Source organism: Syngnathus scovelli, chromosome 2 (assembly GCF_024217435.2).
Source record: "Syngnathus scovelli strain Florida chromosome 2, RoL_Ssco_1.2, whole genome shotgun sequence".
Taxonomy (NCBI): Eukaryota; Metazoa; Chordata; class Actinopteri; order Syngnathiformes; family Syngnathidae; genus Syngnathus; species Syngnathus scovelli.
Window position 1 is genome coordinate 2,505,752 of NC_090848.1, and position 24,981 is coordinate 2,530,732.

General features: G+C 42.3%; 2 protein-coding genes and 4 non-coding genes across 6 annotated transcripts in view; all 6 read right to left on the reverse strand.

Annotated features, from left to right (window-relative positions):
- Window positions 1-69: 69 nt before the first annotated feature.
- On the reverse strand, window positions 70-5,530 carry galnt6 (UDP-N-acetyl-alpha-D-galactosamine:polypeptide N-acetylgalactosaminyltransferase 6 (GalNAc-T6)). Its single transcript, XM_049755268.2, has 10 exons — window positions 4,945-5,530; window positions 4,475-4,647; window positions 4,159-4,308; window positions 3,809-4,043; window positions 3,520-3,637; window positions 3,240-3,440; window positions 2,486-2,617; window positions 2,303-2,404; window positions 1,536-1,694; window positions 70-1,454 (listed from the first exon to the last, which is right to left on the reverse strand). Exons 1-10 carry the CDS (start codon window positions 5,403-5,405, stop codon window positions 1,341-1,343), a joined length of 1,845 nt encoding a protein of 614 aa, XP_049611225.1. The 5' UTR covers window positions 5,406-5,530; the 3' UTR covers window positions 70-1,340.
- Window positions 5,531-7,625: 2,095 nt separating this feature from the next.
- Window positions 7,626-24,981, reverse strand: part of LOC125989179 (adenylate cyclase type 6) — a 30,533-nt gene continuing 13,177 nt past the window's right edge. The window contains exons 4-23 of the mRNA XM_049755259.1: window positions 16,678-16,827; window positions 16,333-16,454; window positions 15,696-15,807; window positions 15,220-15,347; window positions 14,010-14,168; window positions 13,801-13,942; window positions 13,588-13,716; window positions 12,586-12,614; window positions 12,369-12,516; window positions 12,202-12,299; window positions 12,009-12,096; window positions 11,804-11,920; window positions 11,162-11,314; window positions 10,850-11,025; window positions 10,739-10,768; window positions 10,540-10,672; window positions 10,096-10,359; window positions 9,418-9,622; window positions 9,172-9,296; window positions 7,626-8,917 (exon numbers count right to left, since the gene is read on the reverse strand). Of these exons, the coding sequence (XP_049611216.1) occupies window positions 8,789-8,917; window positions 9,172-9,296; window positions 9,418-9,622; window positions 10,096-10,359; window positions 10,540-10,672; window positions 10,739-10,768; window positions 10,850-11,025; window positions 11,162-11,314; window positions 11,804-11,920; window positions 12,009-12,096; window positions 12,202-12,299; window positions 12,369-12,516; window positions 12,586-12,614; window positions 13,588-13,716; window positions 13,801-13,942; window positions 14,010-14,168; window positions 15,220-15,347; window positions 15,696-15,807; window positions 16,333-16,454; window positions 16,678-16,827 (2,637 nt within the window). The 3' untranslated portion in view covers window positions 7,626-8,788. The remainder of the gene's footprint in view (window positions 8,918-9,171; window positions 9,297-9,417; window positions 9,623-10,095; window positions 10,360-10,539; window positions 10,673-10,738; window positions 10,769-10,849; window positions 11,026-11,161; window positions 11,315-11,803; window positions 11,921-12,008; window positions 12,097-12,201; window positions 12,300-12,368; window positions 12,517-12,585; window positions 12,615-13,587; window positions 13,717-13,800; window positions 13,943-14,009; window positions 14,169-15,219; window positions 15,348-15,695; window positions 15,808-16,332; window positions 16,455-16,677; window positions 16,828-24,981) is intronic.
- On the reverse strand, window positions 17,273-17,344 carry trnaw-cca (transfer RNA tryptophan (anticodon CCA)). The gene has a single exon. It is a non-coding gene; the product is annotated as a tRNA-Trp (tRNA).
- trnaw-cca (transfer RNA tryptophan (anticodon CCA)) lies at window positions 17,524-17,595 on the reverse strand. The gene has a single exon. It is a non-coding gene; the product is annotated as a tRNA-Trp (tRNA).
- On the reverse strand, window positions 17,812-17,883 carry trnaw-cca (transfer RNA tryptophan (anticodon CCA)). The gene has a single exon. It is a non-coding gene; the product is annotated as a tRNA-Trp (tRNA).
- trnaw-cca (transfer RNA tryptophan (anticodon CCA)) lies at window positions 18,063-18,134 on the reverse strand. The gene has a single exon. It is a non-coding gene; the product is annotated as a tRNA-Trp (tRNA).

Here is a 24,981-nt window from a genome sequence, read left to right on the forward strand (position 1 = left end):
TAACAGCACTTAGCTCCATTTGTGTGAGTGTTCATCAAAGCTGGATCGGAATGGAGCAGGGCGACCAAATCCAGCTTGGACCAGGGTTTATTGAAGAACTCAAAGACAGACTCGGCGAACTGACATAACTTACTAATAAAACCAACAACAGACAAAGACGTGAAAGACATGAAGACATTAAGAACAACAGGAACCAAAAAGACATAAAAAACAACAACTAACATGACTTAACAAAACAAAAGAATAACTTGACTGACCGACCGGAACGTGAGACAATAAAACAACAGGACATGGCGAAATCAAGACATAACAACGACACAATGATCTGAGGGGCAGACGGGACTTAAATCCAAAAAAAACGAAACACGAGGCAGGTGACCTCGGTTACATTGATGTAGGTGACACAGGAGGGGAGGGGCGACGCGAACAGAAACCATGGCAACCTGGGAACGAGACGTGACACTGCTGTTGCTTGCACTAGTCAAGCAGGATGGAAATACACGTTGTGGCAGATCTGGTTTTGCAACACCTCCACTTGACACATTTGTCCGGAATGTTTCTTGCTCTATACAATTGCTGAGCAAACATTTTTCAGAGTGCCGGTCCTTTGACAAGTTGTAGTTTGGTAATAGGTCAACGAGACAACCAGCGAGCAAATAGGAATCTGACATTTGTCGAATCTCTATTTTGACACGCCATGTTGCCTCATGAAGTTGGAAGTAATGATTTTTGTCATTGTCGAATACAAATCTTATTTTTTAACTATTATGATATCATTAAACCACTTTTGCAACGGTTATATGATTTTTCAAATAAAGGCCATCATCAATCTGAATTAAAAATGACACACATTGCGTCACAATTTTGATAGACAATGCTGTAAAAGTTTTTTGTAAACATATTTAAAATAGAATATCCAAAATATAAACACCTTGTGGCCCTTGCAAAAATCTTAAATAAAATGGGACTTTCTTGAACATGCTGATATCTATTCTGAGACAAAAAAAATAACACTGCAAGAAAGCTGCTCAATTCCACTTCCTTCCTTCTTATGCTTTAAAATGGAAAACAGAATGTTTTCTATCTCCATATTAAAATCAAACCACTAACAAGTCTGGCCAAAGTCTTCCTAGCTTGTCTATTACAGTATTTTGCTTAACTTATTGTACTTCCATCATCACAGCCACCACCAGTCCATCGTGAAAAAAAAATAGCCTTGACTCTGATGACCACTTTTGAGGCACCCAAAGCCGACTTATCTTTAAAGCAGCCAATCCAAGTGCATCGATGTGAGTCTGGTGCCAAAACCTCATGAGTCCAGTTGGACAGTTTGAAGGATGTCAGCTGAAGCTCCAGCGCTGGTTGTCGTTCCAAGCGTTACACTTGTCCATCACGACCACCTTTTCTTTCGCCTGTAAGCATTTTCCACTGATGGTATTCTTCAGGAGGTTCTCCTGAAGAGGGAGGAAAGGAAAAGTATCGTCAGACTGTATCGCACCGGGTCGCTAAGCTTAAACACATGGAGGCAAATGGACCTTTGTGAAGATCCACTCCTGGTTTGACGACGACTTCGAGGCCCCTCTTTTCAGGGTACATTTCTCGATCTTCACCGCCTCTGGATTAAGCGACACATGAAGACACAAGTTGTGCCGGATGTTATGGCACAGCTCCTTGTTGGCCGTATATTCAAAGTACTGGGAAAGATCACAGACGAGGCCTCCATTACACTGCTGGCAAGTGACAAAGTACAAGAACCTCCTGGCTTAAATGTTGCCCCATGGGGGTAGAATGATTTAAATAATTAAAATGAGTAAATGATTAAAAATGGGTAAAATAATTATTACAATAGAAATAAAGTTTTTTATATTTTTTCGAATTAATTATTTTATCGATTGTTAAATCAAATAATCGAATAAAAATTTTGGTGTTAATTTTTTTCCCCCAGATTACTTTTTATTTACCAGTTATTTTTGTTTATTTGGTATTATTTAGTGATTAAAACAACAACTAAATATTACACACAGACGTTTATTTTCCAAAGTAAAAGCAGATGTTTGCAAATTCCTTATTTTGATTAAATACAAAAGATAAATCAGTCTGCTTTCATGAAAAATAACATAAAATAGAGAATTATTCTTTTTGAGTATCTGAAATCAGAAGATTTGGATGAACCTCCACAATTTTTTTTTTTAATAAATAATTACTCGACTATTAAAATACAAGACCATTCATTTGATAATTGGTTTGTTGTCGATTAATTAAGTCCAACTTGGAGGTACGGTGAGTACATTGAGTTGCGTACCTGGTTGCCTCCCTGGTTGTGACAATGATACATGATAACAGATTTTCCTTCTGGGTTGGTATCACCGACGTCCAGGCACGTTTTAGATCCGGCATTCCTTATCTGGAAGCAAACAATAAAGGAGGGAGAAGCTCTACATTCGCTCCACATCCACTTGCAGCAATAAAAGCAAAGCTGACTTACTGCTCCATATTTTAATGGATGGATCTCAGGAACGTACATCTCGGGGTAGACGGTGTTTAGGTACCAGGAGAAGTTCTTGCAGCGTAAGCTCTCTCTCAGTTTCAGACGACTGGAGATGTTCCCGTATGAGTGCTACAACCACAAACGCATTTCAATTCAATGGCAGTGCAGCCCATAGTGAGAACATAAAAAAAAATTGTGTTTGTAATTTTTAAAACACAAATAAAAAGATAATTTTGACAAAAGAGTGTCCTGTTTCTGAGATTCTTTTGACTCAGTTTGGGCTTTGACACACAGTGGAGGAGACTTTCGAGTTTGATAACACGCCCAGAATGATGGAAGACGTATACAAAATACAAGACGTTAGATACAAAAGAATTAATGTGACGACTGAGTCACGTGATTCCAAAATTGGATCACTGTGAATGCTTCTAAGGAACAACCAGCAACGGTTCAATCCAGGCACCCGTCCGCCTTGTTTGTTAACAACACAAAAAGCTTCTGCACGTTTTTAGGTGTGGAGTATTTATGTCTCGGTGGGTGTGTCCCCCACATTTATGTTTTTGATGTTGCTGGCAGGCATGGATGGCCGTTTAGAATACCAACCGGTCCTCCACTTGCCTGGAAGCAAAACAACTTGTTCGTCCGAATTTTGTTTCTTGTGAAGGAATGGATGAGTATCTTTTCCTTTGTGGATAACTCCAAATCTACATCGTAGTGTCTAGAAGCTCCTCCCACAAGAAGAAATGGTCACCTCACTAGCCATGGCGCTGGCCCTATTGTTGCGACGATAGAAGATCGTTTTGTAGTCGTCCATCCAGACCTCGGCCAGGCGCACTTGGTTACGAACGATGACGTCGGTGCCTTTGGGGAAAGTGTGCGGACTCTTGGTGCGGAAGACGTGGCCCACCACCGAACAAGGAAGGATCTCCAGCTGACCGCCGCACTGCCACACCTGGACATACATAACACAGCTATGACAATCGGTGAAATGACATTTGTAAAGACAATAAGGGGGGGGGGGGGAGACTGACCCGGAAGGACATCTCCACATTTTCACCACCCCAAATCTCCATCTGTTCATCGTATGTTCCGATGTGTTCAAAGTAGCTCTTTGAAATGGAAAAGAGACCGCCGGCAAAAGTGGGTGTTCTGAAATATTCACAGGTAAGAAGAAAAAACGGAATAAATGGATGAAGCCAGTACCAGAATAAAAATGATTTGATTCTGTAGGCTACTTCGCTTGAGGAAGCAAAATCGAACGAGTCTTTTTACGTGTACTGAATGAAGAACTCAAACTAGCCGTGGAGTGGCAATACTTACTTAATCGGATAGGTGTCATTATTGCGCAACTTGTAGATGTCAGCGGGGATGGGCTCCCAGGTAAAGGTCAAGGCCCAGTCGAAGGAACCTCGGGTTTGGTAACGCAGGTTGGCTACAGGCTTCTTGAATTTAAACGTGTTGAGGTCGATGGAGACGATGTGCGGACTGACCACCGCCGTTGGTTCCTCCGCAATACGGCTCATTAGCGGCTCCAGCCACCCGTGGAAACACTCACCTTCAAGTACATCAAATCAGAATTTGGTTTATAATCAGATTCTTTTATTCAGAATTTTTTTAAATTGTGTTCGCTTCTTCAGAGGTTGAAAAAAGTAATAAAGTGAAATGCTTACAGTGCGCATCAAGGAAGGTGAGCACTTGGCCTTGGGCGATGCTGGCGCCCAGCAGCCGGGCCGCCACCAGTCCCTTCCTCTCACGCTGCCTCAGCACACGGACAATCTTCATGTCGTGGACGTACTCCTCCAGTTGCTTCTGCAGGTACTCTTGAGAAAGGCCATTTTTTTCACATCAATTGGCGCAATATCAGCAAAACTGTACCAGGAGATTGAAAAGTATCGGTATTGCCGCAATTGAAAAATGTTCACGAATAATTCCTTTCTTCTGATAACCAGATTTGGCTTTCTTCTTTTTCATTTGCTGGTCTCTCACCTTCAGTGCTGGCATCGTCCACCAGGATGATTTCTTTGAGCAAGATGGCAGGTGACGTGTGCATGACGCTGTAGACCGTTCGGATTAGCGTGGACCAGGCTTCGTTGTGGAACACGATGATCACGCTGGTGTCAGGTAGCGGAGGGCAGCGGGAAAACATCTGGGCCAAGCACCTGGGACAGAGTGGACACGTTAACATTTCATCCGTTAAAAATATGACCTGAAGTGAATATGTAGGCTAATGAAGCCGACCAATCAGCTAGTATTGTGGCAAAACGTTAGCATACCAACTGCTAGCGTTTCTCATTAGAAATATTCTACATTTAAATGAGTTATTCCGTATTTTAGCTCAGCATCAAGGTTGGTTTTTCCAATCAACAGAAATGTCCAATCAAATTAGAGATGTCACACCAATGGCGGATATCAATCAATTGGGGACTCAAAGATTGTTAAACAAAGTGATATCTTACTCTGGAGGGCGAGTGTCGTTGCCGAGGCTCCGGCTAAGCGAGATGCGGTCGCTGGCAAACGCATTGAAGCAATGCTTGGTCATGCCCGCCTCCTTCTCCTTGGTCTCCTCAGGAGACAGATTCTTTTTTTCAAAGGCTTCTCCATTTGCACCAGGCGCTTTGGGGTTCTGAGGCGGTCTCTCGATGTGAGGCTTGAGCTCATCCTGGCTGTAAAAACCAACGGTGCAGGCGATCCTCCCCGTCTCGGCCGGATTAGGAATCTGGAAGCCCAAGTTTTTGGCAGCCTCTCGGACCAGGACCATCACCTTGTCGTTCTTCGGTACCCGTTCCCAGAGCGAGGGTTCGGTGGATAACGAGGTGTCCGTGTCCTTCTGGAGAAGCAACAAGGCCAACATGAAGAAAGCCCCCCCTATAACAGCCAGTTTCAGGGGGGCCATGCGACGTCGGGGGAACAGACGCATGCTTCAGCTTCAACATGGAGCGCGACTGCGGAAAGTGATTTTGAGGAAGTGGTGGCAAATGAGTCATCAAGGTGACATTTGCTCAACCGACTCCCTTCAGGTGTCAACGCAGCAGCATTGCTCAACATCACACCTGCCAGCCGCAGGACCCACGTGACTGCAACCGGGCTAGCTCAAGCTAGTGAACCAACCACCCGACCAGCTGAAGTGACACCTGATGCGTGACTACTTCTACGTCACACCATTGGGCCTTACAGCAAGACCTGTTTCCTGGATTGCCGAAACAGGATCTAAGTGCTGCAATGTTGGCGGTCTGAAGTGAACACGGAAACTCACTCTTACTCTCGGCCATCATTTATTTACTCACGTGTCATTCAAAGCGGCCACCGACCGGCTTTGTGTAACATATTAAAATATTCAAAGAAAAACAAAGATGATACCTAGAAAAACAAACACATAAACAGAATAAGTTGGGATCAAATTATCCATTTTAGCATTTACGAAGCCGCATGTGCTCATTCGAGTCACATATTTATATTTCTTTCAAGAGAAAGCACTAAGGTCAAATAATAAGGGGTGCACGTTGTGACCAGCTCAGTGGCCTAGTAGTAGAGTGTCCGCCCTGAGACTGGAAGGTTGTGGGTTCAAACCCCGGCCGGGTCATACCAAAGACTATAAAAATGGGACCCATTGCCTCCCTGCTTGGCACTCAGCATTAAGGGTTGGAATTGGGGGGTTAGATCACCAAATGATTCCCGAGCGCGGCACCGCTGCTGCTCACTGCTCCCCTCTCCCCCAGGGGATGGATTAAAATCACATGGGGATGGGTTAAATGCAGAGGACAAATTTCACCACACCCAGATGTGTGTGTGACGATGATCATTGGGACTTTAACTTAACGTTAGAAAGTGAGCATAGAGAGGGCTAAAGCAAATATAAAGGATTTAATGGGTTGCTACATGCTAACAGGCTAGCCACTTGAAACCCAAAACAGTGATTCTCAACCGGCCAAATGGGGACCCAAAAATGTGGGGTCGCAGACAGCTAGTAAAAAAATAACTTGCATTTGAATTTTTTTTTTTTTTTAGAACAAAGGTCCCCCATAGAGCATACAATGTTGGGTAAACACTGAAACAAGGAAATCTTACAAGTTGTCAAGCTGCTCTGTAAACAAATGCAATGCAGCTCAATCTTTTGGCTAGCAGACAACAAAGTTAGCAGTTTGCTATTCGCAGTATGCCAAACATTTAAAACTGCGTTTTAAACTATTACATATCTTTCTCGTAATCTCACAATCAACAAAAACATCCTTGTATAGTTACAGTTGCATTATACAAGTGACCCGACGCATTGCACAAGAATAATGACGGTTTAAAAAAAGAAAAAAGAAAGCGACGATCATCACTTACCTACACAGGATTGGTGGTAGCGCGCCACCTACTGGCACGAAGCGGAAAATCCTCTCACAGGTCAAACGCGCGAGTTTTATGCAAAAATGTTAATTTTTAAAAATATGTTTATTTCCGGTCACATGTTTGTCAGTAAGGTACGTTCAGTGACCGCTCACAAAGTAGGACAGCTCAAAACTACATAGTAAAAACAGCACCAAACAGAAATGGCTTCTATATGATGACACTTCAGGGAGTACGTGGAAACATTTTATAATTTATTTGACGCACCAAAAATCAGAATATAAACTAGTCGCGGTATGGGATGGCTTTGTGACGTCACAAATTGAAGACCCAGTCGTTTTCTTGGAACGGAAAACACCAATTTAGGGATGTTTTTGGTGAATAATTAGCATTTAACCAAATAATTAAACAATAGATTTGCGAAAAGTATCTCCTAAAAAGGCACCTGTGTTTCAAATTGGACTGAAGCCTTGTTGGCAATGTCAAACAAGCTCTGTTTTGTTATGCCCATCAATTTGCCAAGACTACATGGTGATCTAGTAACACGGCGGCTATTTCACAAGGGGATTAACGAGAATTTATGAGACTTAATTAATGTACAGCATGGAGCGATGTGAGAACTTGGCCACGGGCTGGCCAGAAATGCATAATTCATGTGCAAGCAATTACACGTTCTCCATTGCACGGGGCTCTTGAAACCTTAGATGGATTTATTTGGGGAAAAGGAGAAGAGGAAGGCGTTCTCGAGTTACTGAATCTGAGCTGCATTTAAATGAGAGTAATTTCAAAGTGGAGCATTTCACAGAAATAGTTGGACAATTTTCTTTTATTTTGTAAAATAGATGCTACAGTCGTGCTGTAGAAGTGCACCAAGAGACAAGAAAGGGACACACAAGTAAGGCAAAAAAAAAAAATTTGCTGCGGTCCTATCGGAGAAATAACGATTAAGGGGTATTTGGTTGACTTTTCAGGCAAAGGCGTCACCTTTTAAGGCATAAATATTTTGGACCTCCACGTAAAAAGTCAGCTCCTAAACATTGCAGTGCATGTACAGCGCAAGTACACTGTATTCATTTGCAGGAAACGAGAATCCCAAAGTGTCGCGTGTCCTTCAGTGGTCATATCACGTTTTTGTTCTGACATACATTCGACGGACAGTTTGAGGGGGGTGACGAAAACAAGTCTGGAAAATTGGTCCATTGCGACTGGTTCACATCAAGGCAAAAAAAAAAGTCGCCGTGTAAGCGCTCTGTCCTAAATCTCTTCAAAAAATATACTTTTGCGTTGAAATCTTTTTGCTTGGAATAACATTGGCGTCAAAGTGGACATGATCCTCTTGCGATCTACCAGAAGTTCTGGAGATGAATAGGAACCATGCAAAGAAAGCATGATCGCATATAGTAAAAACTCACAGTGAAAAGTTACAGTATGCTTCGTCGTAGGAAAAGTTCAGCAGTCTGTTTCACTCACTCACACACACACTCTCACATATACACACACACGCACGTCGAGCGTATTGTTTGCACTCGTTATCTGCGGTGATTTCGTCCACGTGTGTGCGTGCGTGTGTGTCCCTCAGTGACTTGACGGCACAAACACGATTAAACGAGCGTACTTGGGACAGAGTCTCAGTGTTGTTCTTTGGTCGTGTTCTTCCTTCATAATGTTTCTAGCTTATCCTTTTTTGTACATCACTAAAAATCCATCTGCACGGAAGAAATAAAAATAAATTAGGAGTCCAGAGAAAATACTTGTACAGCTCACACACAACAAGCACACTCCCGTCCTAAGGCAACTGGGCTTTGTGCTCGCTTGTGCAAAAAAATAAAATAAAAAAATAAGCCTTCAAACACCACCAACAGAGCCCTGCGTGTGTGTGTGTGTGTGTGTGTAGGGGACAAGACACTAACAGCATTTGTCAACCCTGCGGGGTGTTTTTTTTTTTTTTTTTTTAAGCGGGGGGGTCCATGGTTAGCTGCTAGGGGGGCCACTGGTCAGGAAGTAAGTGGTCATTTCCCCTTTGCCCTTCACCTTGACCAGTCCTCTGCAGTCCAGCTGGTAGCCGTTGTTGGCTAGCACGTGGTAAAGGTCTGTGGTCACCTGGGAAAGAACATCCATATGAATTTAAAATAGCTTTTGAGCAAAGCATCTGAAAGCTCCTAAACGAGGTCTACTTTATCTATAGTGACACTTCAGTTGTCAACCAAAGATGGATCGCCTCAAGATCTGCTTGTCCCTTTTCAATGGAGAAAAATGTTCTGTACAACAGGTGGCAGCATTGCTCAATGGTTCTTCCTTGTGGCGGTGGAATTCATTTATAAACTTCTTAGTGTGTGTTTCTAAAAGTGTGTTACCTGAATGTAGTCCGGGACCCCGGTGCTGTCCATGCGACTCGCCACATTGACCGTGTTCCCCCAGATATCATATTGGGGCTTCCTGGCTCCAATAACTCCGGCCACGACTGGTCCCATGTTCAGCCCTGAGGAGCACAACCCAGTAATTTGTCAGAAACATATAACAAAAAAAAAAAAAAAAACTTTCCGAATGGCGACTGGAGTAAAACATGGCAGAATCCGAGCTGTAAAATCGCCACAGCTTACCGATTTTCATCTGGAAATTGTTGAAAGAGTGCTCGTTGATGTATTTCATCTGCTCCCTGAGCCTCATGGCGTAGTCGGCCAGCGCTAGGATGTGCGAGCGACCTTCTCGGTCGTAGCTGGAAACGTTGAGGCCGGAGGCGGCCATGTAAGTGGAACCGATGGTTTTGATTTTTTCCACCTGACGGAATTTCTCCTCACTGATGATCTGGGAAGCAGAAGTTTGATTTAACAATAAGACAATATAAAAGCTAAGCTGAACATGCTGAAAGTTTAAAAAGTTGTTTATGCAATTGAAATTTATCATCAAATAGTCAATTATTCAGCTAAATATTTTTTTGCTGGACTATGAATGCAAAAAAAATTAAACATTTAATTTAATAAATAAAATAAAATAAAAACGGTCAGGTTTCTTTTTTACATAAAGTATAATCATGTAAAATTTACAATAAAACCGGCACACAAAATAAAAAAACTATCTAAACACCAACATTTTCAACCAAGAAATGTAATATCAAAAGAAAGTTAGCATAATGCTAACATATAATGTAAAACCTCATAGACGGGCTAATGTAAATTAGCATAGCTGAAAATACAATCAACTGGTGCAGCAACACACAAAAATAAAGCATATAAAAAAAGAGTGACATCTTCTAACAAGACCAACTTGTAATCCAATACCTCGTCGAAATCAGCGATGATCTCGTTGAGCAGCCGGAGACACTCGACGCCCTCGTTGTTGCCCTCCAGCTCCACGTAGAACTCGGAGAAGTTGCAGATGGAGGCAAACATGACTGCCACGCACTCGCACGACTGGTAGTACAGCTCGTCGTTACGCCGCTCGCGAGCCAGGAAGTGGGCGGCGACGTCTTTGGGTAGGATGTTGTGGAGCAAGCGGCGGTTGTACGCCTGCAGCTCCTCCATCTCCTCCTTCTCCTCGGTGGCCTGGGGAGGGGGGACAAGGCAGAGGGTTTACTTCCTATTTGCATACTGGAGGGAGTAGTAGAAGTACAGAAGATGCCCTCAATTTAATTACCGTATTTTCCGCACTATAAGGCGGCGCCTTATAGTACGGAAAATACGGTATTCCTTTTTTAACTTGTATAAAACGTTTTTTAAAAATACCTGCAGCTTCCAGAGGAAGTCGAGTCGTGCGGTGGACTCCACCTGCTGGCCGTGCAAGTACAGTGCCAGGACAAAGACGGTCAGGATGACAGGGGTCATGACCTTCAGTGGCACTTTGGTCACACTCTCCAGGCTGTGGCAAGAGTTCACCAGTTCATCATCGGCGTTAAGAGAGGCGTCGAAAGATAAGATCACTTACCACTGTTCCGCTGTTGCATTAAAAGCAGGCCTGTAAAAAACAAAAACATGAAATTAGCTTTCCCGTCATTGCGCGGTAAAAAAACACAGTTAGTGTTGTTTGTTGACTTACAGCGAGTTGGCTTTGACCAGCAGGTCGGCGTTGTCGAAGAGGACCACCTGAGGCCACTCCACCAGCAGGAGAAAGATGAGCTGGATGAGCAGCGTGAGCGCTAACTTCCCGATGCTGCTCATGTGGAGGAACACCGAGCAGACCAGCAAGGTCAGCAGGACGCTGTAGCTGAAATACTGCAGTAAGGGCGGTCCACCGGTCAGCCACACAATGCACAACAAAGCCAACACTAAATTCATCTGACCAATTTTTGGACAACCTCGGAATAATGGACACGACATAAGCAGAAAATTGAAAACTAACGAGACCGACCTGAGGGAAAGGGCAAGGTATGACCTGGCTGGAACACACGTTGAAGCCGTCTTTTGCCGTCTTGGTGAGGTTGTGCAGCAGACAGAGCGTCACCGTCGTGTTCCGCTGTTCCTCAGCTACGCAGTCCTTCAGTTCAGTTCTGCTGCATGTAAACTAGAAGATCAGGAATTTTACATTAGAAAAAACGTTAGGTGATAAAGTACCGTATTTTCCGCACTATAAGCCGCATCTAAAAACCTCCAGTTTTCTCAAAAGCCGACAGTGCGCCTTATAATCCGGTGCGCCTTATAGTGCGGAAAATACGGTAGACAAGTTGGCTTTTTGCGGGCAGAAAATGTACGAGCTTCAACACACATACACACACACACACGCACACACACACACACACTGGTAACCAGGTGTATTGCCGTCAACATTTAAGTCGCCCGGCAACCAGCGTCATAACAAAATGGAGGGAAACTTTTTAATCTGGGAACTTTAGAGATAATATTGGACAATGTGCAAGCACGGGAACAAGGTGCACATGGACTCGAACCGTCTCCCTCTGCCTGTGAGGCAGACGTCCGAACCACTCATCCACCGCGCTACGTGAAAAATGACATGAATCAAATATGAGTGAAACCAAAACATGCCAAAGCGTACCATGTTAGCAAAGGAAGCGATGAAGAGGAGGAGGATGGTGAAGACCGCCACCATCGTGCTGTTTGCGCGGGACTGCACGATCTTCTTGGTTAGCGTCTGCAAGGCTACTGGGAATAGCTTCGAGATGGACAGACAGACATAAAGAGCGGACGCCACGTTAGCTACATCGCGCGACTGCCAGATGGTGAGATTATGTCTCGCTTACTTTGATGCAGGAGTAGATTGAACAGATGAAGAGGATGTTGGTTAAGATGATGAAGATGCTAATATAAAGACCCAGCATAAGCGGCGTTCTGTGGAAGAGACGAGGAAAAAAAATTCAAGAAGCTCATTAGGGCGGATGCTGAACTCATCAAGTTGATGAAAAGTCCAAGATGGGAAAGGCGAGAGCTGCTTACATTTTTAAAACGATCATCTGAATGATGCAGATGCAGCAAAAAACCAAAAGGGTGCAGGCCACGTAGCCGCCGAAGCCGTCGTCCACCTTTTTAGAGTACTGACGACAAAAAAAAAAAATGACAACCAAGTTGAAAACAAAGGTGTGATCTAAAATGGCCGCACGTACTTTTTTCTCCAGTTCAGCAGTTTGAAAGGTGAGCAGGAAGTTCTTGACGTGGTCTTTGCGTAGCTGGTCGATGCTACGAGCGTCGATGGCTCGGCCCAGGAACTCATCCACCTCATCTTCGGGGTTCAGGGCCTCCTGAGCGCAACGGCTTCAAAGGACATCATGGGTTAGCAAGAAAACAAAAGAAAATAATCATTAAAAAAAAAAAAAGACTCACTTGTCCTTGCTGGATGCTTCGTCGATACCCTACGAAAAAAAAAAACGGCAAATGGAGATTACGGTGTGGCTACAGAGAGCAGCTCAGACATGCGCAGCTACATAATCCCCAGGAGACACGCCGATGTTTTAATTAATGCTCGGAGGTTGCAAATTACAGACTGTCTTTGCCGCAAGGGTGCAAATCCCGCAGAGACGAAAAGGAAACGAGGAGGAGGCCAACGATACTTGTTCATGGAGACTTTCCAGGGAAAAAAATGTGCTGGGGAGGCGCCGGCGGGATATGCAAATTCTCCCATTCAAGGATTTTGGTTTGGAAGTTGCCTTCTGTCATTTGCAGAAAACTTGCTTTTTGCAATTTTGTGTATTGAGGCAAAAATAAATAAATTAATTAATTTAAAAAGGTGATTTTTTTTGGCATTTTTAAGGCAAATTCTTGCTATTTTTATCCCTTGGAAAGATAACACAATAAAATTAACTGAATTAATGAACTAAAATTTGCCTGTTTGCATTTTGGTGTTGTGAGGCAAAAAAAAAAAATTGGAAATTTTTTTGACGTTTTCAAGGCAAACTATTATTATTTTTATCTCTTGGAAAGATAATACAATAAAATTTGCAGAAAACTTGCCTGTTTGCAATTTTGTGTAGTGAGGCAAAAATAAATAAATTAATTAATTAAAAAGGGGGATTTTTTTTGTTTTACATTTTTAGGGCAAATTTGCTTTTTTTATCCCTTGGAAAAATAACACAATAAAATTAACTGAATTAATGAACTAAAACTTGCCTGTTTGCATTTGGGTGTTGTGAGGCAAAAAAATAAATAAATTGGAAATTTATTTGACGTTTTCAAGGCAAACTATTACTATTTTTATCCCTTGGAAAGATAACACAATAAAATTAACTGAATCAATTAACTAAAATTAAATTAGATTAACACATTCTGATGACTTCAGGTCATTTGCTGTATATTCAAATTTTTTTTGTTTTGTTTGAAGAATCTCACCATCTGCCTGAAGACTTTGGACTCCTTGGTTCTGGCGAAGGATCTATCAGGCACCCAACGCGGCATCAATCCCTCGGCGGAGTTTGCCCGCGCTCGCTGCATTTTCGCCATCATGGCTTTCTCCTCTTTCTGAAAACAAACATCCAGAAGATTCTGTAGCCGAGGCAAGCTTGATCCTTTGCGTCATTTTTGGAGGTCTTCAAATCAACCCACCCTTTTCTGACTGCAACCGAGCACCAAAAAAGTTTCAATGTTGTTCTCTTTCAAGTAGGCGTTCCTCTCCCCTCCGAAGCCGGGCTCTACTTCGTAATCCTCGTTGAGGTATTGAAGAGTAGCTTTGGTGATGTGGATGCGTCTAAGACACACACACAGAATCAGAAACTGGACTACGGATGGCAGCACACGAGTGCCGAGGAACTGACCCGGCCTTCCCGCCGGCCTCCATTTGATTGGCCAGCGTCACGTCGTTGGACCACACGTCAAACTGCCACTTGCGTAGACCCAGCACGCCGCAGTGGACGCGCCCGCTGTGGATGCCCACTCGCATGTTGACGTTGACGCCCGTCACTTCTCTCACCAGTCTGCCGACAGACGACATGTTAATGGTTCGATCGGAATAACCAGGCTGGGTCAAATACAGTAATCCCTCGTTTATCGCGGATAATTGGTTCCGAAAACCACCCGTGATAAGTGAAATCCGCAAAAACAAAAACTATTGGGCAGGCTAACGAGTTAGCGGAAAGATGCTAATTCGCGATCGTGCTAACACGCAAAAACGGACTTCTAAAGGAATGTAAACGAACATTTGGAGCAATAATACATTGTCCTAAAGGTTAGACACGTTTCCTCAATTTAGAAGTTTTATTTTGACTTTTAAATGTTTTTTTAATTTGGAAAAAAAATCCGCCATGTAGTGAAGCCGCGATAAACGAAACGCGAAGTAGCGAGGGATCACTGTACTTCAATGGCGACTATTGTGCTAAATTGACAAAATAAATCATGTTATGTTTATTTTGATCCAAGTTAGGGCTGAAACGATTTATCGATTAATTTCAATAATTTGATCTTTTACAATGTCGCAATGTTGGTTGTGCAGTAAAGAATACATTCAAGAGTAAAAATCTTGAGGAAAGTCTTAATATTAAAAAAAAAAGACAAAAGCATGTTTTACCCGATTACTCGATTAATCGATGTAAATAATCGCTAGATTACTGGAATCAATAACTGCAGATTCTGCATCTGTCTTTTCGGGTTTTTGGATTCATCTAGTGACGCATGTAAAAAAAAAAAAACATCACATGTAAACAGTTGACTCAAGATGGTCAGTCAGAATGATTTTAATCGGTATGATAAAAAAGTCTGCATCTATCGGCCAACCAAGTGCCAAGTTCTAAAATTGCCGAGTTCAGTCTAACTCGAGTTAAGTCATGTGACCGGAGGCACCCCCACCTCTGGTAACTGATGATAAAGACGCTTTTTATTTACTTTATAAATGTGCCAATTGTTCATTCCCCAATTTATTAATTTTTTGTCATTCACCCAGGGCACAACAAACTCAAGTACTCACAACGTGAGGTTTTAGAAGAGCATGAAGATAAATGACAGGAAACGACGGCGTTGCAACTGACTTACGAGATGGCTTCAATCATATCCACGCCCATCTCTACGCAGCAGTGGGCGTGGTCAGCCCGAGGTTCGGGCAGCCCCGATACACAGTAGTAGCAATCCCCCAGGATCTTGATGCGGAGGCAGTGATTCTCCTGCGTAGTAGCCAGGACATTCGGAATTACTGCCTATGCAGATGTCATCTGCTTCGGGGTGGAATTGTGACAGCTGTTGTATCTAATGTACCGTATTTCCCGGACTATAAGGCGCACTTAAAAACCTAACATTTTCTCAAAAGCCGACAGTGCGCCTTATAGTCCGGAAAATACGGTAATATAATGAATTGTAATGTAATATAATGTAATCTAATCTAATCTATAACTAATCTATATGTAAGAGATGACTCATCAGATTCATTTCAGTGTAAGTGATGTTCCGCGTAAGTGTTGCGCAATGGCCCTCTATCAGGGTCACATGACCTCTGCGGTGGTGCAGGCTCTCACCGATGCCAATTTATCGAAGCGGGCAAATAACTCGTTGAGCGTCATGACGAGTTCCTGCGCTGTGCACTGAGACGCCAGGCTGGTAAAGCCCTCGATGTCTGCAAACAAGATGCTGCATGGAAACACACACAGACACACAGAAACAGTAAGCACGGCTAACACTAGCGTAGCACTTAAGCTACCATGTGAACAAACTGGTCACCAGTTAATGTTTGGGCAGATTTAAACAAATAATGACCTGGCACCACATTATAGAATTTGGGTCACATTTAAACAGAGACCAAGCCGCGACCTCGTTTCTTTGTTCCCGATCGTCAATCACCACGGCAACCTTAAATGCACATGACACGACTAATAGGCGTGAAGAAATCACAAATCTCATTTTCGTTGATCTTTTCGCTTATTGAAAAAGCTAATTATCGCATCACGTGGACTTTGTTCCGCGCTTGTCGACCCATATTAGCATGTTAGCGTCATTGAAGACAAAGCCCTGATATTGAATCGCAACCATCGTGGGAACGAATACAAAATAATGAATGAGTTTCCGTTGACAATCATGAGTAATATGCATCATGTGACATTTTATCGGTAACGCGCCAGCCGCTGTTGTTTTTAAACATGAGTGTGCTAACTTTACCTAACGTTATCATGTTTTTGAATGTAGATCTTATGGAACATCATATCTTCTTTCTTGGCATTGATGTCAGCTTTCATCTCCATGGCGACGTGCCTGGGAAGCACTGACAGTAGGAGGCGCTCCTGAGCGAAAGAAATGAAAGAAGAGCGTCTATGGAGGCGCATTTGCAACGTTAAGAAGGCGCGATGAGTCACGTTGCCTCGTCAGCGTGTGTGTGTGTGTGTGTGTGGGAATGTGCTAGTCTAAAACTCGCTGATGCGTGTTATACCGCTAAACATATTGTCGACCTGGGAAAGCTGAGACAAATGAGAATGGCACGTGTTGCTCTTTCGCATGCGGGTGTACCTGCTGCTGGTTTTCTCTCTGCAGGTGAATTCTGGCCTGGATGTATCCTCGGGTTTCTTGGAAGGCTTGTCTCTGGGAGACTTCAGCGGGGTAGTGGGTGCAGATCCCGATCATGTTGGTGCACAGGAAGATGACAATGTTGGCACTTATCTGTAAACATGTCATTATCGGGTGTGATCAATACATGATTTATCAAATTTGCTAAAAATATGAAGCTGAACTGAAATACGGTTGAAACTGGTCAAACATTGGACTTGAAGTTCCTATCTCAGAAGACATCAGGCCAACTATACCCGGAACTGGTCGTAGGGCACATATAGACAAATAACCTTCACCGTCAGGTGAACATGTTCATTATCAGGCTCCTGCAGAACATGAGGATGAACGGCTCATTTGAATCAGGTGTGTTCAATGATGGAAACTTGGAAAACATGCAGAAATGCGACCCACGAGGACTGGAGTTTGGCGCCGATAAATGATTGGCTATTTCCGAGGACCTTGTCAAGCGCTTTTGAATATTTGCAATTAAAACCTTGACAGGTTGGGAGATAACCACTCTTCCATTGATTTACACAATCCTCATTTTTAAAAACTCTGATCCCAACGTGATTTGAACACGCAACCTTCTGATCTGGAGTCAGACGCGCTACCGTTGCGCCATGAGATCGAGGTTCAGGCTTCGATGCCTGTACCTAGGGAACAAAAACGAGAAGCAACTAAGGTTTCTATGTTTTGCTCAAGGACACTTGGAGGTGGTCATAACGGCTGGGAACAAAACCTCTGACCTCTGTGTTGGCACACAACAACTCTCAAATGTATCCACACAGTGCTCATTTTTAAAATTAATGACCCCGACGTGATTCGAACACGCAACCTTCTGATCTGGAGTCAGACGCGCTACCATTGCGCCACGAGATCAGCGTGCTCTACACGGCTGTCGTCTGCTATCCTAGAGGGTCTTGAGCTCCTGCTCTCATTGAAAGGAGCCAAATGAGGTGGATCAGGCATCTAATTAGGATCGCTCCTTTCGGCTTCCCTGTTGAAGATGCTGACTGCGCGAACCAGCTCCAGATAAGCAGTGGAAAAAAAATGGATGGGACAAGCACCCCACAGAGTCTCCATCTTTAAAGATCATGACCACGACGTGATTTGAACACGCAACCTTCTGATCTGGAGTCAGACGCGCTACCGTTGCGCCACATGGTCGATGTACTTGTAGAATTAGTCGGTGCATAGATACGGCTTCAATTTATGTGTAGAGGTTCTGTCCTGTACCCAGGGGGAAAAAAAAGGGGTTTAGTTTTTTGCTCAAGGACACTTGGACTTGGATCAACCCTCCGATCTTTTCGTTGGGAGACAAACACAGTCACTCTTTTTAAAAGGTATGACCCTGGTGTGATTTGAACACACAACCTTCTGATCTGGAGTCAGACGCGCTACCATTACGCCACAAGGCCTTACTTCCAAAATAACAAAAATGCCTCTATAAACAATATAAAAAAGATTCCTCCAGGAAAATCTGAGCAATTCAGCCTGATAAGTGAAAATCCAATTTGAAAAATGTGCTTCTTTGCTATACTTACACACTCATTCTAGTATGAACGCACACTGGAGCTACATATGATCCTGGGAAATTGGGGTGAGCTTGACTTTTGTGTGGTGCCACAGCAAATGATTGTCAAGTGATCGAATGAGCAATGAGCTGTTGCAGCAGAGCAGTTTTTGGTGCATTGCCGAGGCCATGTGCGTGTGTGTGTGTGTGTGTGTGTGACCAGCAGTATTATCTATGGCAGCAGTTAAAATGGATTGAACATCGAGTTAGCCTTCTGGGGTCATCAACCTTAAAAGCATTCCTCTTCTATGCTGTGTGTGTGTGTGTGTGTGTGTGTGTGTGTGTGTTTGATAGCATCCATCTGTTTGTCAGTTTTTGTAGAAACCGACAACGTCCGCGTGAATGAATACACAGGCGTGCGATTTCATTCAATCACCGCAACTGACTCGGACGAATCATCGGTCACCGCAGCTTCGCCCGAACATTAGAAACGAAGCCTCAAACTGTGGACTTCCCCTCTCAAATACACAAACACACAGTGTCCCCCCCCCCTCTATGCTCAGAAACGCACTTCAGCCTGGGAAAGTCACTTGACCCCTGACCTCAGCACAGAGCGTTTCCTCTGAAGATCATATCATGAATAATGAGAAAAGGTCAAATTTCAATCGGTCTTAATAGGGTCAATATCATTATTAAGTGTTTTTTCGGAATCACCGAGTCAAAATGGGGCAGAATGATGACCTTCTGAGTTCTTCTTATAAGTGTTCTAAAATTTATGCACAAACAAGTACAAGTTTTTATTATAATAATTTATATGACAGCTGGACCAATATGCATTTCCAACTATGTCTAATATTGAGTCTACAGAGATGGAGATCAAGTTACACGTCTCAAAAAATCTCAAGCAACATCTCAAAAAAGTCCCAAGTCAAATCAAGTTTATTAGTTTCAAGACTAAAACAGCCTCATAATTGGCGGCCATGTTGTTTGTGTGTGTGTGAGTGTATGTTGGTGTGTGGGCGCCAGCGTGCGTGCGTTTACTTTTATGACAGCAGATGGAGGAGATTCAGGCTACGATTCACACACACACACACACGCACATTCAGCCTTGAAATAAATGCCGATAAAATTGACTCCAGATGGATGTTAAACATTTAAGCACGAAGCTGTGAAAAGAAAACTTGGGAAGCACTTATGGGAGAATATTTACACTGTAGACACACACACGCACACACATTGGTGGCCACATGTTGCCACAACAAGAGCGAAAGCATGTGACAGCTTTCATGACGAGAAAACGGACGTCTGGCTAATTCCATTGTTTACTCCAAAGCCTAACCAAACCTAAGGAGTTAAATAAACACAAGGGAGCAACAACATGAGCGTTTCGATGATTCGCTCTCTCCTGAGTTGAACTCGGTTTTTGTGACGGACGTTTGTATTCTCAGTGCTGACTGTGCCTCCTTGCTTTTTTTTTTCAATTTCCTATTAATCAAAATTGGGTTTGCAGTTAACTACCGTATTGGCCCGAATATAAGACAGTGTTTTTTGTATTGAAATTAGACTAAAAAAGTGGGGGTCGTCATAGATTTGGGGTCTGGACATTATATCCATGCGCCAGATATCTTTAAAGCGAATGCTGAACTTAACTCCGCAGGCCAAAGCGAGTCCCTGTCACGAAGAAGAAAAATAAAAATAGCGGTAGAATGAAGAAGAAAAATAAAAATAGTGGTAAGAAAGGAAAGAGAAGAAAATAATAGAAGAGATAACAGAAAAAGATTTGAATGAGGCAAAATAACATGCTTTTTTTTCTCAAATATATTGTTATAATCATTTGTTTCAGATGTATTTTCATAATTGTCATTATTTTCTGTATAAAAATTAAATTTGGTGTTCAAAAAGTCTTTTTTCAAACTTGAGTCTTGAAAAAGAGGGGGTCGTCTTATAATCAGGGTCGTCTTATATTCGGGCCAATACGGTATTAGAATTTTTCAGTGGTGTTAGGCATTGACAGCATGGCGGAACGCAGACGAGGGATTATTAACAACATTTTTTGAACTGCTCCATAAAAATGGTCAATTAGTGCCCTAGCGATAGAATTAAACTGACTTGAACTGAATTAAAATACACACAAAGGGATGTTTGTTGTTGTTTGTTGTCCCATTGAAATTGGCTTGTTAGGACACAAGCAGCTTTTTGTGAACAGATGACTGCATTTAAAATATTTGGAGTCCATCTCTTTGTGATGTTTGAAAAGAAGTTGCAAAAGCTGTATACTGCCACATCCGAGCCAAGTCCGCAGTATTTTGTGGATTCAGGTCACTTCTCATAATTTTCGAACCCTGACCGTCAGGTCAGAAACAAAATGGATGTGTTTACACAACTAGCTAAGCGGTTATTAAGTGCTGTATTGAATTTACATAGCATAGTCACTCAATTAGGACTTGGCCGGTGGTGTTTATAATTCATTGAGAGAGCCAGGCCTGTCCAACCTAACCTGATCATATTGATCCCTAACAGATGGCTCGGAACAGTGGGAGTGCGCTAACGAGGTTAGCTAGCCTATGTGAAACAAACGGCCACTTGTATTTCCTAAACAACCGGCATGGATGAAGACAACAGAAAAGAGGACGTCTGGCCGCTAAAATAAAACTAAAAATCTATTTTTTAAAAATGATATGGTCTGTCTATATCGAGGATTTTCCCGGCTGGGACTGGAACGAATCCCCCGCAGTAAACGAAGCTTCATTGAAGACTTGTTATTGTTATAGACTGCCCATCCATCCATCCGTCCGTTTAAACAAAAATAAAAATCTATTTTTAAAAAAAATGATATGGTCTGTCTATATTGAGGATTTTCCCGGCTGGGTCTGGAACGAATCCCCCGCGGTAAACGAGGCTTCATTGAAGACTTGTTATCTCAACTCACATTTGGACTGGAGAATCTCCAAAGCGTTCCTCTGCCCTCAGACTATTGGCTCAAGTTCTTTCCAAACATTGGCTTATAAGGTGCGTCTCCTGCTAAGGTGCTGCGAAGCGTTTTTGAAGAATAAATGAAGGAAAAACAGTCGAGTTGGGCTTGGCAAACACGAGATATCCTTTGCATCTTCTGCAGGCGGGGATCAAACAAAGCACGTCATTGGGACACACTGTTTCATGGCTAAAAGGTGTTTACATGAGACAGTCACTCATTGAGAAGTTTCAATTTATCCATCCATTCATTCTCTGTACCGCTTATCCTCAATCACGATGTGGGTGTGCTATTCAAATCCAAACCCGGGGTCAAATACTGTATTTTCCAGACTATAAGGCGCACTGGACTATAAGGCGCACCTTCAATGAATGGCCCATTTTAAAAAGTTGTCCTTATATAAAGCGCACCGGACTATAAAGCGCACCATTAATGCATCATGTCAGACTTTTAATCCAAATCATTCTCCATTTTATCTATTTTATTTCAACTTCAGACGCAACAAATTACTTTATAATCACAAAATAATGATCCATAGTCTTTTTGATTCATGATTGATAGTCTTCAGCGGGCCACTTATGATTGATTTCATGACACAATGCTTTGGGCCAGTTTGAATTTAGGAATTTGATCCATATATAAGGCGCACCGGCCTATAAGGCTTTTGAGAAAATTTTAGGTTTTTAGGTGCGCCTTATAGTCCGGAAAATACGGTAAACGTTTGCATGGCCATTGACAACAGAGAGCATCCTCTTTTACTTAGAAACATAAAAAAATTTCAACCAATCATTATGTCTGTAACACCTTCCATGTATTTGATTGCTTGACTTACTGGTCACTTTATTAGGGACACATGCATACTATAAGGACTACTACAACTTCTGCTTAGGCGACGATAATGCTAACTTTTGAGAGGTATTAAGATGTTTTTTTCAAATAACATTCGCTCCTCTCATTTAGCTAAACAATGAAACAAAATTTAGAGCGACAGTTGTATATTACCACAAAACTATAACCGCGATAAGACTGCCGTTAAAAGAAATAGATCGTTCAAATAATGTCTTGCGTGAGTCCGCTGAGATTGAGGACCTAATTAAGAGCCCGCCGAGTGTAAATACGCAACACAAATATTTAGTTTATCATAAAGTGTGTTTGCCAAAGACTCTTGAGGAAAGTGTCTGTGAGTAGCTCCCGGTGGTGGTGCAGCAACAAAATTGATTATTAACTCTTGTGATGATAAAGGCCAAGCTAAACATGATAACAACCACATGGGGCCCATCAAATAAAGTCTCGGTCCAGTTTGGATTCATCAGGAGGCACCTGAAGAGTGGGAGGACATTTGCAAACATCGGAGTTCCATTAGGGAAACATTAGATTAAATTAGTTTCAGAGATAGACTGGTTATTTAAAACATATCTCAAGAAAAAATATACATACAAAGGCAAGATGGCTTCACAATTTAGCTTTGTTAGTGTGTCTAGGGTATCTTCTGATTGGGTTTGTAAGAATTCCCAAGGAGTGACTTATGGGGTTATGCTGGGGACTCGTAAATATATTTTCACCAATAAGGCATCTTGGGGCTGCCAAAACATCATCAGTTTGTCTGAAAAATAATAAAAATAAACACGGACATTCCAAGAAACTTGCCTGAAACCTAATTTGCTCCTAGTAGGGTCGTTCATGGGAGCATCAGTTTCATTTTTTTGTCTTCTTGGGGGTGTTCCTGCCTGTTTCTAATAAAATACATTTATTGCAAACATCCCCAGCGGTATTTTAGCAGTCCTAAAAAAAGGAGGGTTGTTTTCCCAAAACAAGTGTCCCCGATAACGTGACGATGCCGTTTTGGTAAAAATAGAACGGCAACACGCTAGTCTGAAGCTGATTAGTTGCAGGGCGGCTCATAATATGTAATTGTGAACACAAGAAAAGCATAAAAGTGGTTGAGGGGTGGGCGTGCCTCATCTGGAAGCTCAGCTCCGGCCAAACTAAAATTAGCCTCAGACGACCGAGCGGGCCACAAAGGCTGAGGCCAATTCCGTACGGACCACATCTGTACATCATCAATGAACGCTAACAAACACAATGAACCCAAGTTGAGCTGATTAAAGAATCGGAAAGAATTATTTCGACCTGTAAAGTGTAAAAAAAAGAGGAGTTAAAGCTTTGACTGTACTTTCCGCGGGAAACAGGAGAACATTTCCAGGAACTGTAAAATTACAGGTTAAAATAAAATGTAACCGCCATTTTAGCTTAGCATGCTTTCCCTCTATGCTGGTCATCAGCTGTGGTGTGGTGTGGTTTGTCTGTACCCAAATTTATTTGACTTTATTTTAGTACTGTTAAAGCTTTATTTTCTAGTACAGTATAATTTGGGGATTTAACTCATTGAATGCCAGCCATTTTCTAAAACTTTAGACAACAGTCCTTCTGTTCGATATTTTTTTCCGCACAAACATCGTATGGTGAAAAAATCCTGAGGAGCAATTTTATGTTCGGGAAATTCCGCTTGACTGCTAGCGGCTTGGATGTAATGCAATCAAGATAGGACAATAAATAGAAAGTCAAGAAGATTTTTTGCTTCAAGCAAATTCATTGGTATCAACACTTTTTTTTTTTTTAATGAATTTATTCCACAAATACAGAATTTGAGCCGATACTGAGCAACTCCAAAACTTGCCAAAATGTTGCTGACAAATTGGTTCAAATTGTTTTGGATTTAGAACACCAAATAAAACGTCATCATTTCACGCCTTGACCTCAGTTGACCTCATTTGAGCCAGCAACAAAGAATTCACTCACCATGTTCCTCTTGCCTTTTCCCTTGACTTTTTGTGACACTGAAAGGCCCATCGTGGTAAGAGAAGATAATCCACAGGAAGTTAGAGTGAAGTCAGTGACCGGATTTTGGCGAACAAAGAACTTTTATTTGGATCTTGTGCTCAGTGTTTGTTTGGGATGTTTGACAAGAAGGAGCATGCCGAGTTAGCGTCTCACGCAAGCAAACTAGCCAAATACTTGTCACTTGCGATCAAAAGGTAATGTGTAGTGTCGTGGTAAGTGTTATTTATATAACATGTTAAATGGTAAGGCGGGTGTTTTATGTAGCTTGTCATTGAATGGGAAATGGTGTTATACGTAGCATGCTATATGCTAGGGTAAGTGTTAGCATCGCGTTAGCTACTATATAAAATATTATATGTAGCGTGTTATATGGTAAGAGGTGTCATGTTTTATTTTATATAGTGTATGAAAAGTGTTTTCACATTTTATATTAGTGGTTGATTTGTTTTAATCTCCCATTCATTATCCACTTTATCGTTTTAGCTGATAATGTTACTTTAAACATTTTTTATGATATAGGCAATTTGGAGTTCATTCGTGGATGGATTGCCATGGAGGAATTTTTGTAGTGTCATGGGACACATACCACAAGTGCTACAACATGTACATATCAGTAGATGAAATAAATCTTATGGGGAATGCACAAGTATGCGTTTGTCCCAGTGCTGAGATTTGGCTAGACACAGAATAAAAAAAAAAAAAAAATCAACGTTTTATAGCATTAAGGGGGGTGCACTCCTCGTCCGCAACAAAGCAGCCATCCTACAAATTGGCTCCCAGCCCACCCCCACTCACCCTTCATTTCCGCTTGCACATTTGGTTACTGGAGTAAAGTTGACATTTTAGGGGGCTGTACATTTTTGGAATATTTATTTTTCTAAGGACTTTATTTTTACTCCCCACTTTTGATAACAAATTTTGTCAGTAATCCCTCGTTTAT